General features: G+C 51.6%; 1 protein-coding gene across 1 annotated transcript; it reads left to right on the forward strand.

Annotated features, from left to right (window-relative positions):
• The first annotated feature begins 6,093 nt into the window (after positions 1 to 6,093).
• On the forward strand, positions 6,094 to 15,528 carry SYF2 (SYF2 pre-mRNA splicing factor). Its single transcript, XM_029081490.1, has 7 exons — positions 6,094 to 6,158; positions 9,213 to 9,323; positions 10,689 to 10,814; positions 11,560 to 11,677; positions 12,859 to 12,949; positions 13,870 to 13,968; positions 15,099 to 15,528. The coding sequence occupies exons 1-7, from the start codon at positions 6,132 to 6,134 to the stop codon at positions 15,262 to 15,264; spliced, it is 738 nt and encodes a 245-aa protein (XP_028937323.1). The 5' UTR covers positions 6,094 to 6,131; the 3' UTR covers positions 15,265 to 15,528.
• The last annotated feature ends 3,573 nt before the right edge of the window (positions 15,529 to 19,101 follow it).

Here is a 19,101-nt window from a genome sequence, read left to right on the forward strand (position 1 = left end):
TCAAATCCTTATGAATACCGCGCTTTGCACCCGGTGAGCGCTCACTAAATACGACTGAACGAATCAGCGGTATTTAGCGAGCGCTTACCGTGTGCGCTCGACCCACCGCTCGGGAGAGGATAATAGAGCTGGTAGACACGTTCCCTGCCCACAGCGAGCTTACACTCTAGAGGGGGGGACGTGACTAGAAAGAAATAAAATCACGGTCATGGACACGAGCGCCGTGGGACTGAGGGAGGGGTGAATAAAATCGAGAAGCAGCGTGGCTCAGTGGAAAGAGCATGGGCTTAGGAGTCGGAGGTCACGGGTTCGAATCCCAACCCTGCCACTTGTCAGCTGTGTGACCGTGGGCAAGGCGCTTCACTTCTCCGGGCCTCGGTGACCTCATCTGTAAAATGGGGGTGAAGACTGGGAGCCCGCGTGGGACAACCTGATGACCCTGTATCTCCCCCAGCGCTTAGAACAGTGCTCTGCACAGAGTAAGCGCTGAACCAATACCAACGTTACTATAAAGGGAGCAAATCCACGAGCAAGGGGGACGCCGAAGGGAGCGGGAGAAGAGGAAATGAGGGCTCAGTCAGGGAAGGCCTCTTGGAGGAGGCTTTGAAGGTGGGGAGAATGAATGCCTTTACTCTTTCCTCTAGCACCGGTTCTTGACTGAGGGATACACCTCAACTAGACGACCGGTTCGGTCCCAGTAAAAGCGGGGGGCGTTATCCAGCAGCCTCGCCATGTCAGTTCCGTGGATTTGAGAAAGCAATTTGGATCCATTATCCCGGCGACCTGTTTATAAGTAATGGGATCATAAAGGCTGAGGCATTTATAGAAAAAATGTGAACTTTCATCTACACGCAGAGCCCCACGCCATAAACACATCATAAAGACGCAACTCGCTTTTCCTTTTATAGACGTTTGCTAGCGTGCACTTCCTCTCGAACGCGCTCTCTTTCTGTCGGCTGTAGAACCCATGAGAGGTTTGGATGAGAAGCGGCGTGGATTGTGGTTAGAGCTTGGGGCTGGGAGTCAGAAGGGCCTGGGCTCTAATTTCAGCCCCACCGCTTGTCTGCTGTGCGACCTTGGGCAAGTCGCCTCACTTCTCCGGGCCTCTGCTCCCTCATCCGTATAATGGGGATTTAGAGTGTGAGCCCCATGAGAGACATGGACCGTATCCAACCCGATTAGCACATATCTACCCCCACCGCTTAGTACAGTGCCTGGCACACAGTAAGCACTTGACAAATTAGACAAATTAGAGAAGCGGCGTGGCTCAGTGGAAAGAGCCCGGGCTTGGGAGTCAGAGGTCATGGGTTTGAATCCCGGCTCCGCCACTTGTCAGCTGTGCGACCGTGGGCAAGTCGCTTCACTTCTCTGTGCCTCAGTTCCCTCATCTGTCAAATGGGGATTAAGACTGTGAGCCTCACGTGGGACGACCTGATGACCCCGTGTCTACCCCAGCGCTTAGAACGGTGCTCTGCACATAGTAAGCGCTTAACAAATACCAACATTATTATTATTGAATACCGTAAAAAAAATATAAAGAAACACATAAAATCTCATAGGTTTTCCCCACAGAGAGCATATGCAATAGAAGCTACGCCGGAGCAGCCCAAGTCTTCCAACGATATCTTGGATTCATCCAATTCCTTTCTTCTAAAGGTGAGGCTGAGTTTCCCATTTAGCCGCCGAGCCTTCCTGCGATAGCGATACCATTCCCAGTGACAAGTTGACGTTAAAGGGAACTTGTTCGGCTCTGCTAAGGACTGATCTCCATGAGCGAAGAGGAGACAACGTTTGCCTTTAAATCCCAGGCGACGCTCGCTGGGATAAGGGAAGAAAGTATAACTGCTAATCCGGTTTGAAGGGGGAAGGGGCTAAGTCAATTCCTCCCAATAATAATAATAATTGCGGTATTTGTTTAGCACTTACTCTGTACCAGGCACTGAACTCAGCGCTGGGATGGATGTAAGCAAATCCAGTTGGTCAGAGTCCCTGTCTCACCTGGGGCTCACAGTCGCCATCCTCATTTTACAGATGAGGTAACTGAGGCCCAGAGAAGTGAAGCGATGTGCCCAGGGTCGCACAGCGGACAAGTGGCGGAGCCGGGATTAGAAGCCGGGTCCTTCTGACTCCCAGGCCCTGAGGTCTATCCGCCACACCGTGCTGCCGCGGGGTATTAGGCTCGCTCTAAAAGACCCAAACCAGATTTTTCCAGCGTGAAGTTTTCTTTAATATGCCTACCCCGGGTGAAATAAACGAAGCGTCAAACCGGCTCTGTCACCCGGCTCTCCCTCGCCCATTGCTGAAGTGAAATCCTTGAGCTCCAGTGGAGGGCAAGACCAAAGGTCTTATGGGACACGTGGGGTGATCCTGCCCCCGCGAAAACAAAATTTAGCTGGAATCCTAGTATAAAGCGGGCTCGTTTTTAAAATGGTTTCGAATCCCAGCTCTGCCGCTTGTCAGCTGGGTGACCGTGGGCAGGTCGCTTCACTTCTCTGCGCCTCAGTTACCTCATCTGTACAACGGGGATTAAGAGCCTCACGGGGGACAACCTGATGACCCTGTATCTCCCCCAGCGCTTAGAACAGTGCTTGGCACCTGTTATTATTATGATCTTCAAAATCATCAGTTGGTAAATATTTGTTCTGATGGATTACCCGGTCTCATTTAGGTTTGTCCTTATGGACCCTAATCCATCGTTTCCTTTGCCTAGGTGAGGGTCATTTCTCAGAAAGTGAATTCTGACCAACCCTTCGAATGTAGCAGAATCCCACAGAGGGGGCGGAATTAATCCCACATAAGCGATGAGTACTAACTATTCCCCCTGGGACGCGCCTATCGTATTGCAGTACATCATTCGGCTGCTAATACCTGGTAGAGTACCGTCAAGGGGAAACTTGACTGATGGATTCTCTAACGGGCTTAAAAGCTACACAACTTCAAATCTCTTCAGAATATCGGGATGACAGTTATCAAGACGGATGCCTTCCTAGCACCGCTCAAAAACAGCAAACATTTTCATGGCGCAAAGTGCTTTCAGATCTTTTCTCATAAGTCCTTTTTCATCATCCTGTTTACGTCACGCCGGGCCCGAGAACGACGCTTTCCTCGATTTTTCATCCGGCGGGTTTTACGCCTAAGAAGACCGAGAGGAAGGTCGAGAAGCTTCACCGGAAAACAGCGTAAGGAGTCATTCGGTGCTTGTTAGATCAAAGGTCCGGACGAGCCGAGTATCCGCTAGCTCTCTTTTTGCACGGTATTTGTTAAGCGCTCACTATGTGCCAGGCACTGTACTAAACGCTAGGGTAGATACACGCTAATCAGGATGGTCACGGTCCGTGTCCCACGTGCGGCTCACAATCTTAACCCCCATTTTAATAATCATAATGTTGGTATTTGTTAAGCGCTTCCTATGTGCAGAGCACTGTTCTAAGCGCTGGGGGAGATACAGGGTCATCAGGTTGTCCCACGTGAGGCTGACGGTCTTCACCCCCATTTTACAGAGGAGGTAACTGAGGCAAGAGAAATGAAGCCAGGCCTGTGCTCGATCCACTAGGCCATGCTGCTTCTTACTGGCCTGGGCGGGGAAGGCGTCTACTAATTCTGTTGTACTGCACTCTCCCTAGCGCCTAGTACAGTGCTCTGCACGTAGTAAGCGCTCAATAAATACCACCGACTGATTAAACGAATGTCTGTGACGGGAAAGTAGAAGATCTCTAGGAGGAACAGCGGCAGCAGCGTGGCTCAGTGGAAAGAGCCCGGGCTTGGGAGTCAGAGGTCATGGGTTCGACTCCCGGCTCCGCCGCTTGTCAGCTGTGTGACCGTGGGCGAGTCACTTCACTTCTCTGTGCCTCAGTTCCCTCATCTGTAAAGTGGGGATTAACCGTGAGCCTCATGTGGGACGACCTGATGACCCCGTATCTCCCCCAGCGCTTAGAACAGTGCTCTGCACAGAGTAAGCGCTTAACAAATGCCAACAGTATTATTATTATTATTACTAACAGTGTGATGGTGGATTCCCTTGATATCCACCAACCTGATCGGAGATGTTCCTTTTAGCATCCTTAATAGTAATTTTATAATTATATTAAGCGTTTAATCCGTGTCAAGTACTGTGCTAAGCTCTGGGGTAGATGCAAGTTAATCAGGTTGGACCCAGTCCCTGTCCCACGTGGGGTTTACAGCATAAATAATTAATCACTCCCTCCAGTAATCAGTCAGTCTCCGTTCAATCAATGTCACCGATGGCTGGATGGATAAGAGAAGCAGCGTGGTTCAGTAGAAAGAGCCCGGGCTTGGGAGTCAGAGGTCATGGGTTCTAATCCCAGCTCCGCCACTTGTCAGCCGTGTGACTTTGGGCAAGTCACTTCACTTCTCGGGGCCTCAGGGACCTCATCTGTAAAATGGGGACGAAGACTGGGAGCCCCACGTGGGACAACCTGATGACCTTCTATCTATCCCATTGCTTAGCGTAGTGCTTGGCATGTAGCAAGCGCTTAACAAATACCATTATTATAAATATTATTCCCTTCCTTTCTTTGTTGTAACGTACTCTCCTAAGCGCTTAGTACGGCACTCTGCGTTTAGTAAGCGCTCGATAAATATGATTGATTGATTTCCCTTCCCATTTTCTTTTCCACCTTTCACTCTTCCTGGCAGTTCTTCCTGGGCCGCCTGTTTATTTGTTTTGATGTCTGTCTCCCCCCTTCCGGGCAGGGATTGGCTCTCTTTGATGCTGAATTTTATTTTCCAAGTGCTTAGTACAGTGTCACACACACGGAGAGCGTTCAATAAATACAATTGAATGAATAAAACTTTTGCTGAGTGCTTTCATTAAGGAGAGATAACTGACCAGAAAGCTTTTGGAGTCTACTACGGATTAGTGCGTGTGTGCGCTTCCATTTGGGATTTGTTCCCTTCCATGATTTCTTTCCCTCAGGATCCACCCTGGGATCCTCCAAGCGACCTGCCTCGGAGAAGCAGGGTGACTCAGTGGCAAGGGCCCGGGCCGGGGAGTCAGAGGTCGTGGGTTCTAATCCCGACTTCCCCACTCGTCAGCTGTGTGACTTTGGGCAAGTCATTTCTCTTCTCTGGGCCTCAGTGACCTTCTCTGTCTAATGGGGATGAAGACTGGGAGGCCCAAGTGGGACAACCTGATGACCTTGTGTCAATCCCAGCGTTCAGAACAGTGCTTGGAACATAGTAAAAGCTTAACAAATGCCATCCTTATTATTATTATTATTATTTGTGTGTGTGTGTGTGTGCTTCCGTTTGGGATTTGTTCCCTTCTCTGACTTCTCTCCCTCAGAATCCAGCTTGGAGAAACCTCGTGGCTCAGTGGAAAGAGGCCGGGCTTGGGAGTCAGAGGTCATGGGTTCTAATTCCCAGCTCCGCCACTTGTCAGCTGGATGACCTTGGGCAAGTCACTTCACCTCTCTGGGCCTCAGTGACCTCATCTGTAAAATGGGGATGAAGTCTGGGAGCCTCCCGTGGGACAACCTGATCACCCTGTATCTATCCCAGCGCTCAGAACAGTGCTCGGAACATAGTAAGCGCTTAACAAATGCCATCATCATCATTATTATTATTTGTGTGTGTGTGTCTGTGTGCGTGCTTCTGTTTGGGATTTGTTCCCTTCCGTGACTTTTTCCCTCAGAATCCACCACGGAGAAGCAGCGCGGCTCAGTGGCAAGAGCCCAGGCTTGGGAGTCAGAGGTCATGGGTTCGAATCCCGGCTCTGCCCCTTGTCAGCTGGGTGACTGGGGGCGAGTCACTTCCCTTCTCTGGGCCTCAGTGACCTCATCTGTGAAATGGGGATGAACCCTGGGAGCCTCACGTGGGACAACCTGATGACCCCGTATCCCCGCCCCCCCCCCAGCGCTCAGAACAGCTTTTGGCACCTAGTAAGCGCTTGACAAATACATTTAATAAATAAATACTATCGAATGAATGACCCGATGGTGGTTAACCGCCTCGCCCTCTCCCTCGGCGCCCTCTCCCTCGGCGGCCCCTCCCAGCCGTTCTGCGCCTGCGCGAGGCCGCGGCCTGAACTTCGACCCGGAAGCGCCTCGCGGGCCCGGGCACGTGACCGGAAGTCCCGCGGCGGAAGCCGGAAGTGAGGGCCCGGACCCGCCATGGCGACGGGGGCGACGCGGCAGGAGGTAAGAATGAGCCTCGTGTTGGGCTTTGTTAAGCGCTTACGCTGTGCAGAGCACTGTTCTGAGCGCTGGGGGGAGAGGCAGGGTGGTCGGGTTGCTCCCCCGTGGGGTTCGCGGCCTTAAACCCTTTTTCATAGATGACGTCACTGAGGTAGCAAGAGTAATAATAATAACGATGGCGTTTGGCAAGCGCTTGCTATGCGCCAAGCGCTGTTCTAAGCGCTGGGGGAGAGACAGGGTCCTCGGGTGGTCCCCCGTGGGGCTCTCAGCATTAAATCCCATTTCACAGATGAGGCCACTGAGGCAATAATATCGATAATAATGTTGGTATTTGTTAAGCGCTTACTATGCGCAGAGCACTGTTCCAAGCGCTGGGGGAGAGACAGGGTCATCGGGTTGTCCCCCGTGGGGCTCCCAGTCTTCATCCCCATTTAGCAGATGAGGTCACTGAGACGCAGAGAAGTAATAATGTTGGTATTTGTTAAGCGCTTATTATGTGCCGAGCACTGTTCTAAGCGCTGGGGTAGACATAGGGGAATCAGGTTGTCCCACGTGGGGCTCACAGTCTTAATCCCCATTTTACAGATGAGGGAACTGAGGCCCAGAGAAGTGAAGCGACTCCCCCACAGTCACCCAGCTGACAAGTGGCAGAGCTGGGATTCGAACTCATGAGCCCTGACTCCAAAGCCCGTGCTCTTTCCACTGCGCCAGTGAAGTGACTTGCCCAAGGTCACCCAGCTGACAAGTGGCGGAGGTGGGAGTCGAACCCACCACCTCTGACTCCCAAGCCCGGGCTCTTTCCACTGAGCCGCGCTGCAGATAATGGTATCTGTTAAGCGCTGACTATGTGCCAGGCACTGTACTAAGCGCCGGGGTGGAGCCAAGCAAATCGGGTGGACACAGTCTCTCTCCCCATTTGACAGATGAGGGAACTGAGGCCCGGAGAAGTGAAGCGACTTGCCCGAGGCCACACAGCAGACAAGTGGCTGGATTAGAACCCATGACCTGATGACCTCGTATCCCCTCCCCAGCGCTTAGAACAGTGCTTGGCACATAGTAAGCGCTTAACAAATACCAACACTTTTGTGATCATTACTACCTCAGTGACCCCGGCCGGTCCCGGGGAGCCGGGGGAGAGAGGCTCAGGGCGCTGGAAGTCTCGGAGGGCAGAAGGCTGCGGTCGGTCAGCGATTGAGCCCTCACTGCGTGCGGGGCACTGTGCTAAGCGTTTGGGAGAGCACAGTGTAACAGAGCTTGTCCTGGGCAGGGATCGTGTCTGTTGCTTTTTCTCTCCCAAGGGCTTAGTGCACAAAGTAAGCCCTTAATAAATACGACTGGATGAATGAATGAGTCGCTCAGTGGAAAGAGCCCGGGCTTGGGAGCCAGAGGTCATGGGTTCGAATCCCAGCTCTGCCGCTTGGCAGCCGTGTGACTGTGGGCAAGTCACTTCACTTCCCTGGGCCTCGGTGACCTCATCTGTAAAAACGGGGCTTATCCGGGAGCCTCCCGTGGGACAACCCGATGACCCTGTATCTCCCCCAGCGCTTAGAACAGTGCTCTGCACCTAGTAAGCGCTTCACAAATACCAACATTATGAGTCGGTCGACCCTTTCCATGCCCAAGGAGATGAATGTTAGTATCATTAAATCCGTATCGATCAAGAAAGGCGAGAGCAGGGCGGGAGGCGCCTTTCGGGGAAGCCTGACCCGGGGCCCAGGGCGAGACGGGGCAGGCTGGTGGGGAAGGATGGGGAGATGAGGCTCCGGCTCGTTGTGCAGGTATGGTGTCTGTCTATTGTTGCGTGCTCGCAAGCGCCTAGCACAGTGCTCTGCATATAGTAAGCGCTCAGTAAATACGATTGATCGGCCTGAAAGATGGCTTGGCTCGGCGATGAGGGCGGGTGAAAAGGGAAGCGGAGGAGGGGAAAGGGAAACGGTGACGCAGACCTGACCTGCACAGTAGGAGACGTCGATCTGTGCCGTTTATTGAGCACCTACGGGGTACACCCCCGCACACACACCCTCCGCCAATCGATGGTATTTATTGAGCCCTTACTGAGTGCAGACCACCGTACTAAACGCTTGAGAGAGTACACTATAATAGAGTGGATACGTTCCCAGCCCACGAGGAGCTTAGGGTCTAGAAGGAGGGGCGTACATTAAATAATTAAGCCCTCTTTTCCCCTGCTCCTTCTCCCTTCTGCGACATCTCCGGCTTCTCTGCGACAGAGAAGCAGCGTGGCTCGGTGGAAAGAGCACGGGCTTTGGAGTCAGAGGTCGTGAGTTCAAATCCCAGCTCTGCCACTTGTCAGCCGGGTGACTGTGGGCAAGTCGCTTCACTTCTCTGTGCCTCAGTGACCTCACCTGTAAAATGGGCATGAAGACCGTGAGCCCCACGTGGGACAACCTGATTCCCCTGTGTCTACCCCAGCGCTTCGAACAGTGCTCTGCACATAGGAAGCGCTTAACAGATACCAACATTATTTATCTCCGATCTGTGTCCTCTGGGCATTTGATATTCGCCCCGCCCTCCACCCCACAGCAGTTACGGAGCAACCTAGAAAGCAACTTGGTGTAGTGGATAGAGAACAGGCTTGGGAGTCAGAAGGTCTTGGGTTCTAATCCCGGCTCTGCCACCTGTCCGCTGTGTGACCTTGGGCCAGTCACTTCCCTGGGCCTCAGTTCCCCCATCCGTACAACGGGCGTTGAGACTGTGAGCCCCGCGGGGGCCGGGGGCCGGGTCCGATGCGATTTGCTTGATCCCGGCCCGGCCGCGGGTAGTAAGCGCTTAACAAATACCAGAATCATTATAAATTATCCGTTCTCAATTACGTATATTGACGTCTCCTCCTCCAGCTCGTCGACTCACCGTGGGCCGGGAAACGCGTCTGCCAACTCCGCCGCCCTACCCTCTCCCGGGCGGTTCGCACGGGGCAGTTCGGCCGAGTCGGGAGACACGCTCCCTGCCCACGACGAGCTCGCGGTCTAGAGGGACGAGGGGAGGGCGGTGGCGTCTGGACGACAGAGCTGAGCATCTCCTCTCCCGGCCCCGCCGCAGGTCTCCTCGGACAGCTCCGAGGAAGAGCGGCCGCTCACCGAGGCCGAGGAACTGGCCGCCCAGAAGCGAGAAACCAGGCTGAGGAAGTTCAGAGAGCTGCATATGAAGAGGGTAAGTCAGCCCCCTTTCCCTCTCCTCTCCATCGAGCGTTCTGAAACCGTTCCCCCAGAGGGTAGGTTTTTTTTTAACGGTACGAAGCGTATCGATCCACGGGAAAACGTATCGGTGCGTGGCTCGGTGGAAAGAGGACGGGCTTTGGAGTCGGAGCTCGTGAGTTCGAATCCCAGCTCTGCCGCTCGTCAGCCGTGTGACTGTGGGCGAGTCGCTTCACCTCTCTGTGCCTCAGTGACCTCATCTGTAAAATGAGGATTGAGACGGTGAGCCCCACGTGGGACGACCTGATTCCCCCGTGTCTACCCCAGCGCTTAGAACTGCTCCGCACACAGTAAGCGCTTAACAAATACCAACATTATTATTATTATTATTATTAAACGGGATTAAGGCGTTACTACGTCTTGGGCGCTGGGGTAGATACGAGATAATCAGGTTAGACCCAGTCCCCGCCCCACATAGGGGTCACGGTCTTAATCCCCATTTTACAGACGAAGGAACCGAGGCACAGAGAATAATTTTGGGGTTTAAGTGCTTACTATGTGCGGAGCATTATTAGGTGCTGGAGTAGAGTCAAGGCGATCAGACCCCACGTGGGGCTCCCAGGCTTAAGTAGGAGGGAGAACAGACATCAATCCCTGTATTTCAGATGGAAGAACTGAAGCTCAGAAACTAATAATAATAATTATGGTATTTGTAAAGCGCTTAGTATGTGCCAAGCACTGTTCTGAGCACTGGGGTAGATACAAGGTAATCAGGTCGGGCACAGTCCCCGTCCCACATGGGGCTCACGGTCTTAATTCACGTTTTCCAGATGAGGGAACTGAGGCACGGAGAAGCGAAGCGACTTGCCCAAGGGCACACAGCCGACAAGTAGAACCCGGGTCCTCTGACTCCCAGGCCCATTTTTCTGTCTGCACTACGTCACGCTACCTCTCGCGGCTACTTAATCATAAAAGCGATATTGGTTCGTGCTGGGGTAGAACTCTATAAGCAGATAAGACACAGTCCCTGACCCACATGTGGCTCACAGTCTAAGGGAGAGGGAAAACAGACACCTGATCCCCTTTTTGACAGATGAGGAAACCGAGGCACAGAGGAGTGAAGTGACCTGCCTAAGGCCACGCAGCAGGCAAGAGGTACCGATCCTCGCGCTTTAAAACCCGGGCACCGTCACTCAGTTCATGTTTTTTACCGTCTCCTTTCCCAACTTCACAAAGGCGGCGTTCCTTCTACCCATTCGGATTCCGAGAAAAGGTGCCTCATGAGTCCAAAGCCGGCTCAGGCGCGGGGAAACGGGCCTACCCTGGACGAGGGCAAGTCCCGGGGGGGGAAAACAACCCACTCCTTCGGTCATTTTTGCAGAATGAAGCCCGCAGACTAAATCACCAGGAAGTCGTGGAGGAAGATAAAAGACTCAAGTTACCGGCAAACTGGGAGGCTAAGAAAGCCCGACTGGAATGGGAATTGCAAGTAGAAGAAAAGAAGAAGGTAGGTGCGAATAATAATAATAATTGCGGCATTTGTCCCTTTTTGCCAGGCACCGAATGGAAGATCGGACACGCTTTTAAGAGAAAAATAATAACGTTGGTATTTGTTAAGCGCTTACTATGTGCTGAGCACTGTTCCAAGCGCTGGGGGAGATACAGGGTCAGCGGGTTGTCCCCCGTGAGGCTCACAGTCTTTATCCCCATTTTACAGATGAGGGAACGCCATGAACATTGCACGTGCAGCGGTTTCCTTTCAGATCAATCCTTGCAAATAGTTTGGGGGGCCTTTTTTAATGGTATCTGTTAAGCGCTTACTATGTGCTGGACACTGCCCTGAGCGCTGAGGTAGATACGAGGTCGGACACACCCGTGTCCCGTAAGGGGCTCCCAGTCTTAGCCCCCGTTGTACAGGTGAGGTAACTGAGGCACAGAGAAACTGAGTGACCCGCCCAAGGCCACACAGCCGACCAGTGGCAGAGCCGGGATTTGAACCCAGGTCCCCTGACTCCCAGGCCCGGGCTCTTTCCACTAGGCCACGCCGCTTCTCTTAAGAGCTTCTTTCGCCCTTGCGAGACCGTCAGTGGGCAGGGACCGTCTCTATCTGTTGCCGACTTGTCCATTCCAAGCGCTTAGTACAGTGCTCTGCACCTAGTAGGCGCTCAAGAAATACTATTGAATGAATGAAAGCCAAGAATCTTACTAGAATAAATAAACCGGTGCCCGTTTCTGCATGTACCTTTCCTTAGGAATGTGCAGCTAAAGGAGAGGATTACGAGCGGGTGAAGCTGTTGGAAATCAGCGCGGAAGATGCAGAAAGATGGGAGAGGAAAAAGAAACGAAAGAACCCGGACCTAGGCTTTTCAGGTGAGCCCCAATTCGTCGGTTCACCGTCCGGCATTCGAGCGCCGGCTCGCAGAGCACCGCACCGAGCTTTTCCAGGCTTTGCTATGTACCGAACGTTTCGTCAGTACATGGAGTACTGCGTGCAGAGCACGGTGCGGTGCCCTTGGGAGAGGACAGCAGAAGGTGGATAAGCTCCCCGTCCTCAAGACTGGTGCGCCCGTCGATGAGCGGGGACTGTCTCGATCTGTTGCCGACTCGTCCATGCCAAGCGCTCGGTACAGTGCTCTGCACCTAGTAAGCGCTCAGTAAATACTATTGAATGAATGTGGTGCGGCCGGGGAGGCGGACGTAAAATAATTATAATAACAGTATTTGTTGAGCACTTACTAGGCGCAGGGCACTGTATTCGCTCATTCGGCCGTATTTATTGAGCGCTTACTGTGTGCAGAGCACTGGACTGAGCGCTCGGAATGGACAGTTGGGCGACAGATAGAGACGATCCCCGCCCAACAGCGGGCTCCCGGTCGAAACGGGGGAGACAGACAGCAAAACACGTAGTCTGCACTGAGCTGAATACGAAGAGATCGGGTTGGACACGGTCCCTTGTCCCGTACGGGGCTCGGAGTCTCGGATCCCCATTCTAATAATAATAACTGTGGTATTTGTCAAGCGCTTACTATGTGCAGAGCACTGTTTTAAGCGCCGGGGGAGATACAGGGAAATCAGATTGTCCCAGGTGGGGCTCACGTTTTTTTAATCCCCATTTTTACGGATGAGGGAACAGAGGCACAGAGAAGTGACTTGTCCAAGGTCACACAGCAGACAAGTGGCGGAGCCGGGATCGGAACCCACGACCTCCGACTCCCAAGCCCGGGCTCCTTCCGCCAAGCCACGCTGTTTTACAGATGAGGTAGTTGAGAAGTGAAACGACTTGCCCAAGGTCACGCAGCAGCAAAGTATGCGGAGCCGGGGGTAGACCCCGGGTCCTCCTGACTCTCAGGCGCGTGCTCTAACCTTTAGACCGCACCGTTTCTCTACTAGGGAAACGCACCGGAGAGCACCCGTCTTATCGGGGCGGGGGGAACGGAGGGGGTATTTGTCGAACGCCAACTGGAGACCGCACCGTAAGGCACCGAGTGGTGTAAATGAGACACCGGTACAACGAACCCGATCGTTCTCGTGACCCCCGTTTTGTCTTCAAGATTACGCGTCTGCCCAGTTACGCCAGTACCACAGGCTGACCAAGCAGATCAAACCGGACATGGAAGCCTACGAGAAACTGAGGGAAGAACAGTTAAGTGTGGGAGCGAATGTCCCGGGAATTACGGGAAGCAGCTGGGCGCCGGGAAAAAAGACACGGTCGGGAATTAGACTTGGCCCCGTCCCTCGGGCGACTCCTGAACTAGAAGGATGATGATGATGATGTCGGTATTTGTTAAGCGCCTACTGGGTGCAGAGCAGCGTTCTAAGCGCTGGGGGAGATACGGGGTCATCGGGTTGTCCCACGTGGGGCTCACGGTCTTAATCCCCATTTTCCAGATGAGGGAACTGAGGCCCAGAGAAGTGAAGTGACTCGCCCACGGTCACACGGGTGGCAAGTGGCAGAGCTGGGATGAGTGACGCCCCCTCCCTGCCCGCCCGCCAACCCTCCTCCAGGATGAGTTGAGTTTGGGTGTCTAAAGGTGGAGCGAGGAGAGCCCGGGGAGTAGTGTCTGGCCTAAGAATCCTAACAATTCTAGTATTTGTTAAGCGCTTATTAGGTGCCAGGCACTGTACTAAGCACTGGGGTGGATACGAGGAAATCGGGTTGGACATAGTCCCTGTCCTGCGTGGGGCACACAGTCTTAATCCCCATTTTCCGGATGAGGTAACTGAGGCCCAGAGAAGTGAAGTGACTTACCCAGGGCCACGCAGCGGAGAAGCAGTGGCGCCGGGATTGGAACCCACGACCTCCTGAGTCCCACGCCCGGGCTCTTGCCGCCTCTCGGAGCAAGAACCCCGTCACTGCAGATCCCGACCATTCCTCTAGACCGTAAGCTCTTTGTGGGCAGGGATCGCGCCTGCCAACTCTGCTGTACTGACCTCCCCTTAGCGCCGGGTACAGTGCTCTGCGGGCGATAAGCGCTCAGTAGATACCCTTGATTAATGCCCACCCCCACTGAGTACTGGGGGACGCGGCTGGTTTTTGCCAACTCCCTTGTTCTCTCGTTCAGCGGCGCAGATTTCTATCCGACGTCCGACAGTCTCCTTCACGGAACCCACGTGCCGTCCCAGGAGGGAATTGATAGGATGGTTTCAGACCTGGAAAAACAGTAAGTAGCCGACCCCGGAGGCAGGAATCCTAACAGTCCCCCCCCCCCCCCCCGCCCCCGCAGAAGTAAAATTTCACCTTAAACTTACTGAGGCTCTTTGAGGGGGGCAGATGAGGAGAACGTTTCTTTTGAACGAACCGAATGGAACCTAAAGCGACTTTCCAGTTTTGAGCGGCCGTGCAAATTTTCAGTTATTGGAGACATTCATTCAGTCAGTCGTATCCACTGAGCCCTTACCGTGTGCAGAACGCTGGAACTGAGCGCTCGGAAAGAGCAGTTCAGCCGCAGATGGAGACAGTCCCTACTCGGCAACCGGCTCACAGTCTGGAGGGGGGGAAAGACAGGCAAATGCTCCGTTTTATTCAGCTGGGAAAGATAGTCTTACTTCTTGAAGTCATTCGGATAAACGGGTTATTTTGGGGGGGAGCGTAAAATCTCACCAAAACTGCGCGGTAGGTAATAATAATGATCACGATGATATTTGTTAAGTGCTTACTATGTGCCAGGCACTACCCTAAGCACTGGGGTGGGTACAAGCAAAGAAGAATAATGTTGGCATTTGTTAAGCGCTTACTGTGTGCAGAGCACTGTTCTAAGCGCTGGGGGAGATACAGGGTCATCAGATTGTCCCACGGGAGGCTCACAGTCTTCATCCCCATTTTACAGAGGGGGTAACTGAGGCCCGGAGTAGTGAAGTGACTCGCCCACAGTCACACAGCTGGCAAGTGGCGGAACTGGGATTCGAGCCCATGACCTCATGACTCCCAAGCCCGGGCTCCAGCCATTAAGTTATGAATCTGTTCCGAAGGCGTCGTTATCGGGTTTGTGGATGTAGGTGCTGGGGAAAAGCTGTTGTGTAGCGATCCTGAATTGTTTCAGAATGTCTTACCTTCAAGTCCGTAACGGTTCCAGTTCAGAGCCAGCACGCGAAGTAGCAAGAAGCTCGTTTACGTGTCCTCACTTATCTGTGCTCCTCGAATCCGTGTCGAAGCTCGTGTACCTGTCCTTCGGTGATGGGCAACTGTCCACCACAGGGCCAGTGGAGATTTGATTTTATTCCATCGATTCCCGGTCACTGGAAATCCCCAGGTTCGTTTGTTCTTTTAAACGTGAATCGTTTCTCTTCGCAGAATCGAAAAGCGGGAGAAGTACAGCCGGAGGCGTCCGTACAATGACGATTCCGATATCGATTACATTAACGAAAGAAATGCCAAATTCAATAAGAAGGCGGAAAGGTTCTACGGGAAGTATACAGCTGAAATCAAACAGAATCTGGAAAGAGGAACAGCTGTGTAGAGCCCGCCGGGAAGCGGCAACGGCACGGAGGGAGTTTGGCGGGAGCAGAACGGAGAAGACGGAATCACCTTTCCCTGGTCAGAAGAGCCAAATTACGTACCGCTGGTCAGAATACTTTATATGTCCCCAGGCACAGGTGCATCTGTTTTGGAAGAAATAAAACTTCATGTTAATAGAACTTAGCAGTGACAGGGGAATATGTACATAGTCCTAGATTTTAGTGTGCGCTTAAAATAATTATCCCAATAAAAAAACGGGTTTGAATCTCTGCGCCTGCTCTTTTAAAACACGGCAGATTTTGAATTTACGGCAAGACCGTAGTAAAGTGCCACCGAGAGGCTCCTCCTTCTCGTCGTTTGAGTCGATAATACCCGATGTGGGTGCTTGGGAGGGATGATGTGTGAGCCTCACGTGGGACAACCTGATGACCCTGTATCTACCCCGGCGCTTAGAACAGTGCTCTGCACATAGTAAGCGCTTAAATAACGTTATTATTATTATTATATGACAGCCATATAGTAAATGCATAACAACTCAGAAGCGCCCTTGTGGGCAGGGACTATGCCTATCGACTCTGTTATACTGTCCTCTTCCGGGTGTTTACTACAGTGCCCCGACACGGTAAGAGCTCAATAGATACGATCGCGTGTCTGCTAAGTGCCAGTTACAGAATAACCTTTGCTTCCATTACCCTCGAGTCCATATATAATATTTCAGAGCCCGGAGATGCTGGGAAGAATTTTTCCCCGGCTTTTCGTCTCCTCTTCTGTTAATCTTACCGAACGCTAGTTAACGAGGAAAAGAATTGGCGTGTAATATTTTCAGTCAGGCTCAACTGTAGGAATTCAGCACTACAAAAAACTAAGCAGGTGTTAGATCCACCAGTTGGGAGAATCAGGGCTGTGAAGCTCGGGGTTTTAGTGCCCAAGGAATACACTGTTGAACACATTGTGGAAAGATTCTGATGGTTATTGTTTACGCACACCTTGTCTGCTTTCGTTAGTTATCTAAGCACTGTGACACAATTCAGACAATCCCATTTTCCGAAATTTTCACCTCCTTCCTTAATTCTTCACAAAGAATTGCTAATGAGCTGTGAAAGTAGTGCAGGAATTGGAATTTAAATGCCTTCCATGTCACAGTTTTTTTACTTTCACCTTGCTTTCCGTGCCTGTTTTACCACGACGGCCTAGTGGGAAATGGGTCGTTTGCCCGAATTGCAGCATGTAGAGGTCTGCCGTCGTAACAAGTTCCAGTGTGTGGCGGGTGATTCAAGCTGTATTTTCATTTTTCTCTACTGACTCATAGGCGTAGCCCATGTGCCACTTACCAATAGATTTTTCTTCCTCAGTGCCTGAAGACCCCATTGATGTTTTCTGTACAGCAAAAATAAAGCGGATAAACCCTACTATGGTCCAGAGGACAGAATTCGAGAGCCTAATTCGTGGCACATCATAAACGCTATTGTTTCACTATTTTTCACCATGAATGCAAAGCCAAAGAATTAAATTTTTAACGCTTAGCGCATTTTTTTTTAAAAAAAGTTCACTAAATATTTAGTTCATCTTTTCCCCCAACAGAGATTCTCCTTTTCCATCTTTCAGTCGTCGACTTGTTTCATTTTAAGAAAGAAGCGTCACCTAGTGGAAAGGGCACGGGCCTGAGAGAAGATGACTTTTTGTGTCTGCTTGTTTCGGGCTTTTTACGTGTGTTTTTATTAGTTATTTGTTAAGGACTAAATACTCGCCAGGCCCTGTACCAAGCCCCGTGGTAGATAGACGATAACAAGGTTGGCCGCGGTCCATGTCCCGTATGGGGCTCCCAGCTTTAATCTCTGTTTTACAGATGAGGTAACTGAGGCCCAGAGAAATAAAGTGACTCGCCCAAGATCCCGCAGCAGACAAGCGGCAGAGCCGGTTGCCCGCTCCTGACCTTGGGCGAGCCTCTTTAAACGTTAAATAAGGCTAAGTATAATTAGATGAATGACATTCTTACGGCTGCGGAAACCAGAGTCTTGGAGAACGAATAAAGGAAGACGGTTGCACAATGCTTCTCTCTTCGCTGATCTGTCATAATTTGTGAACGAGCGTGATTACAGCAGCAGTAAATTCAACCTCCAACTCAATAAACCTCTGACAGAAGACACAGGCAGTTAACACCGCGGGCACGCGAACGTCACTGGGATTACCCACGTCTAGCGAGCTTAAGCTTTCCTGTCGAAAATTGACATTTGATCCTGCGGGAGATTTAAAAATAGTATATACGCTGGTCTGCTTTAAAGAAAGGTCCCCCTTCGATGGAATGCGATCCATTTCTGACACAACCGGTTGTCACCGCCTGCTCTGGTACGAAGAGCCCAGGCCTGAGAGTCAGAGGATCTGGGTTCTAATCCCAGCTCCGCCACTTGCCTGTTGAATCACCCTAGGCGAGTCACTTCACTCGCCGTGCCCCAATTCCCTCATCCGCAAAAGAGGGATTTAATACCTGTTCTCCCTCCTATTTACACTGGGAGCCCCAGGTGGGACCTGGTCATATTAATAATAATTATGGTGGTCGTTAAGCACTTAATATGTGCCGAGCACTGTTCTAAGCACTGGGGTAGTTAGCGGTAGGTTGGACACAGTCCCTGTTCCACCTAGGGCTCACAGACCAAACACTGGAGTAGAGACAAGATGAGAAGCAGCACAGCTTAGGGGATAGAGGGTGAGCCTGGGAGGCAGGGATGGTCTCTATCTGTTGCCGAATTGTCCATTCCAAGCGCTTAGTACAGTGCTCTGCATATAGTAAGCGCCCAATAAATGCTATTGAATGCATGACTCTACTCTTCCAAGCGTTTAGCACAGTGCTTTCACCCAGTAAGCGCTCAATAATTACGATGGAAAGAACGAATGAGTCAGAAGAACCTCGGTTCTAAACCTGGTTCAGCCCCTCGTCTGCTGTGCCACCTTGGGCAGGTCACTTCTCCCTGCCTCAGTTACATTATCTGTAAAATGGGGATTGAGACTGTGTCCCCGAAATGGGACGGAGACTTTACTTCGCCCTGCCTCAGTTACATTATCTGTAAAATGGGGATTGAGACTGTGTCCCCGAAATGAGACGGAGACTTTACTTCGCCCTGCCTCAGTTACATTATCTGTAAAATGGGGATTGAGACTCTGTGTCCCAAATGGGACAGAGACTCAATTCGTCCAACTCCATTTGCCTGTATCCACCCCGGTGCTTAGAACAGTGCGTGGCACACAGTAAGTGCTTAACAAATACCATAGTTATTATTATTAATCCCCATTTTACAGATGAGGTAACTGAGGCCCGCATACCTTGTACCCCGCCCCCCCCAGCGCTAAGAACAGTGCTTGGCACCTAGTGAGTGTTTAACAAATGCCATCATTATTTGGAGTAGTATTTATGTTGATGGTATTGATGCCTGACTACTTGTTTTCTTGTCTGCCTCCCCCTTTTATTCATTCGTTCATTAAGTCGTATTTATCGAGCGCTTACTATGTGCAGAGCACTGTACTAAGCGCTTGGAATGGACAATTGGGCAACAGAGAGAGACCAGGCCTGCCCAACGACGGGCTCACGCTCTAAACAGGGGAGACAGACAGCAGAGCCCAACAGAACAAAACAAAAACAGCATCATCACAATAAATAGAATCAAGGGGATGTCCGCCTCATCAACAAAATTAATAGGGTGATAAATAATATATACAAATGAGCACAGTGCTGAGTGGAAGGGAGCGGGGACTTTTAGACTGTGAGCTTATGGTTGGGCAGGGATGGTCTCTATTTGTTGCCCAATTGTCCATTCCAAGCGCTTAGTACAGTGCTCGGCACACA

The sequence above is a fragment of the Ornithorhynchus anatinus genome, chromosome 16 (genome assembly GCF_004115215.2).
Source record: "Ornithorhynchus anatinus isolate Pmale09 chromosome 16, mOrnAna1.pri.v4, whole genome shotgun sequence".
Classification (NCBI taxonomy): domain Eukaryota; kingdom Metazoa; phylum Chordata; class Mammalia; order Monotremata; family Ornithorhynchidae; genus Ornithorhynchus; species Ornithorhynchus anatinus.

Bases quoted from the DNA above. Each gene is read 5' to 3' on its own strand.
- SYF2 (XM_029081490.1), top strand. From the start codon at position 6,132: ATGGCGACGGGGGCGACGCGGCAGGAG. The intron at 9,324-10,688 runs GTAAGTCAGCCC...TCATTTTTGCAG, and splicing joins GAGAGCTGCATATGAAGAGG to AATGAAGCCCGCAGACTAAA. The intron at 12,950-13,869 runs GTTAAGTGTGGG...TCTCTCGTTCAG, and splicing joins GAGAAACTGAGGGAAGAACA to CGGCGCAGATTTCTATCCGA.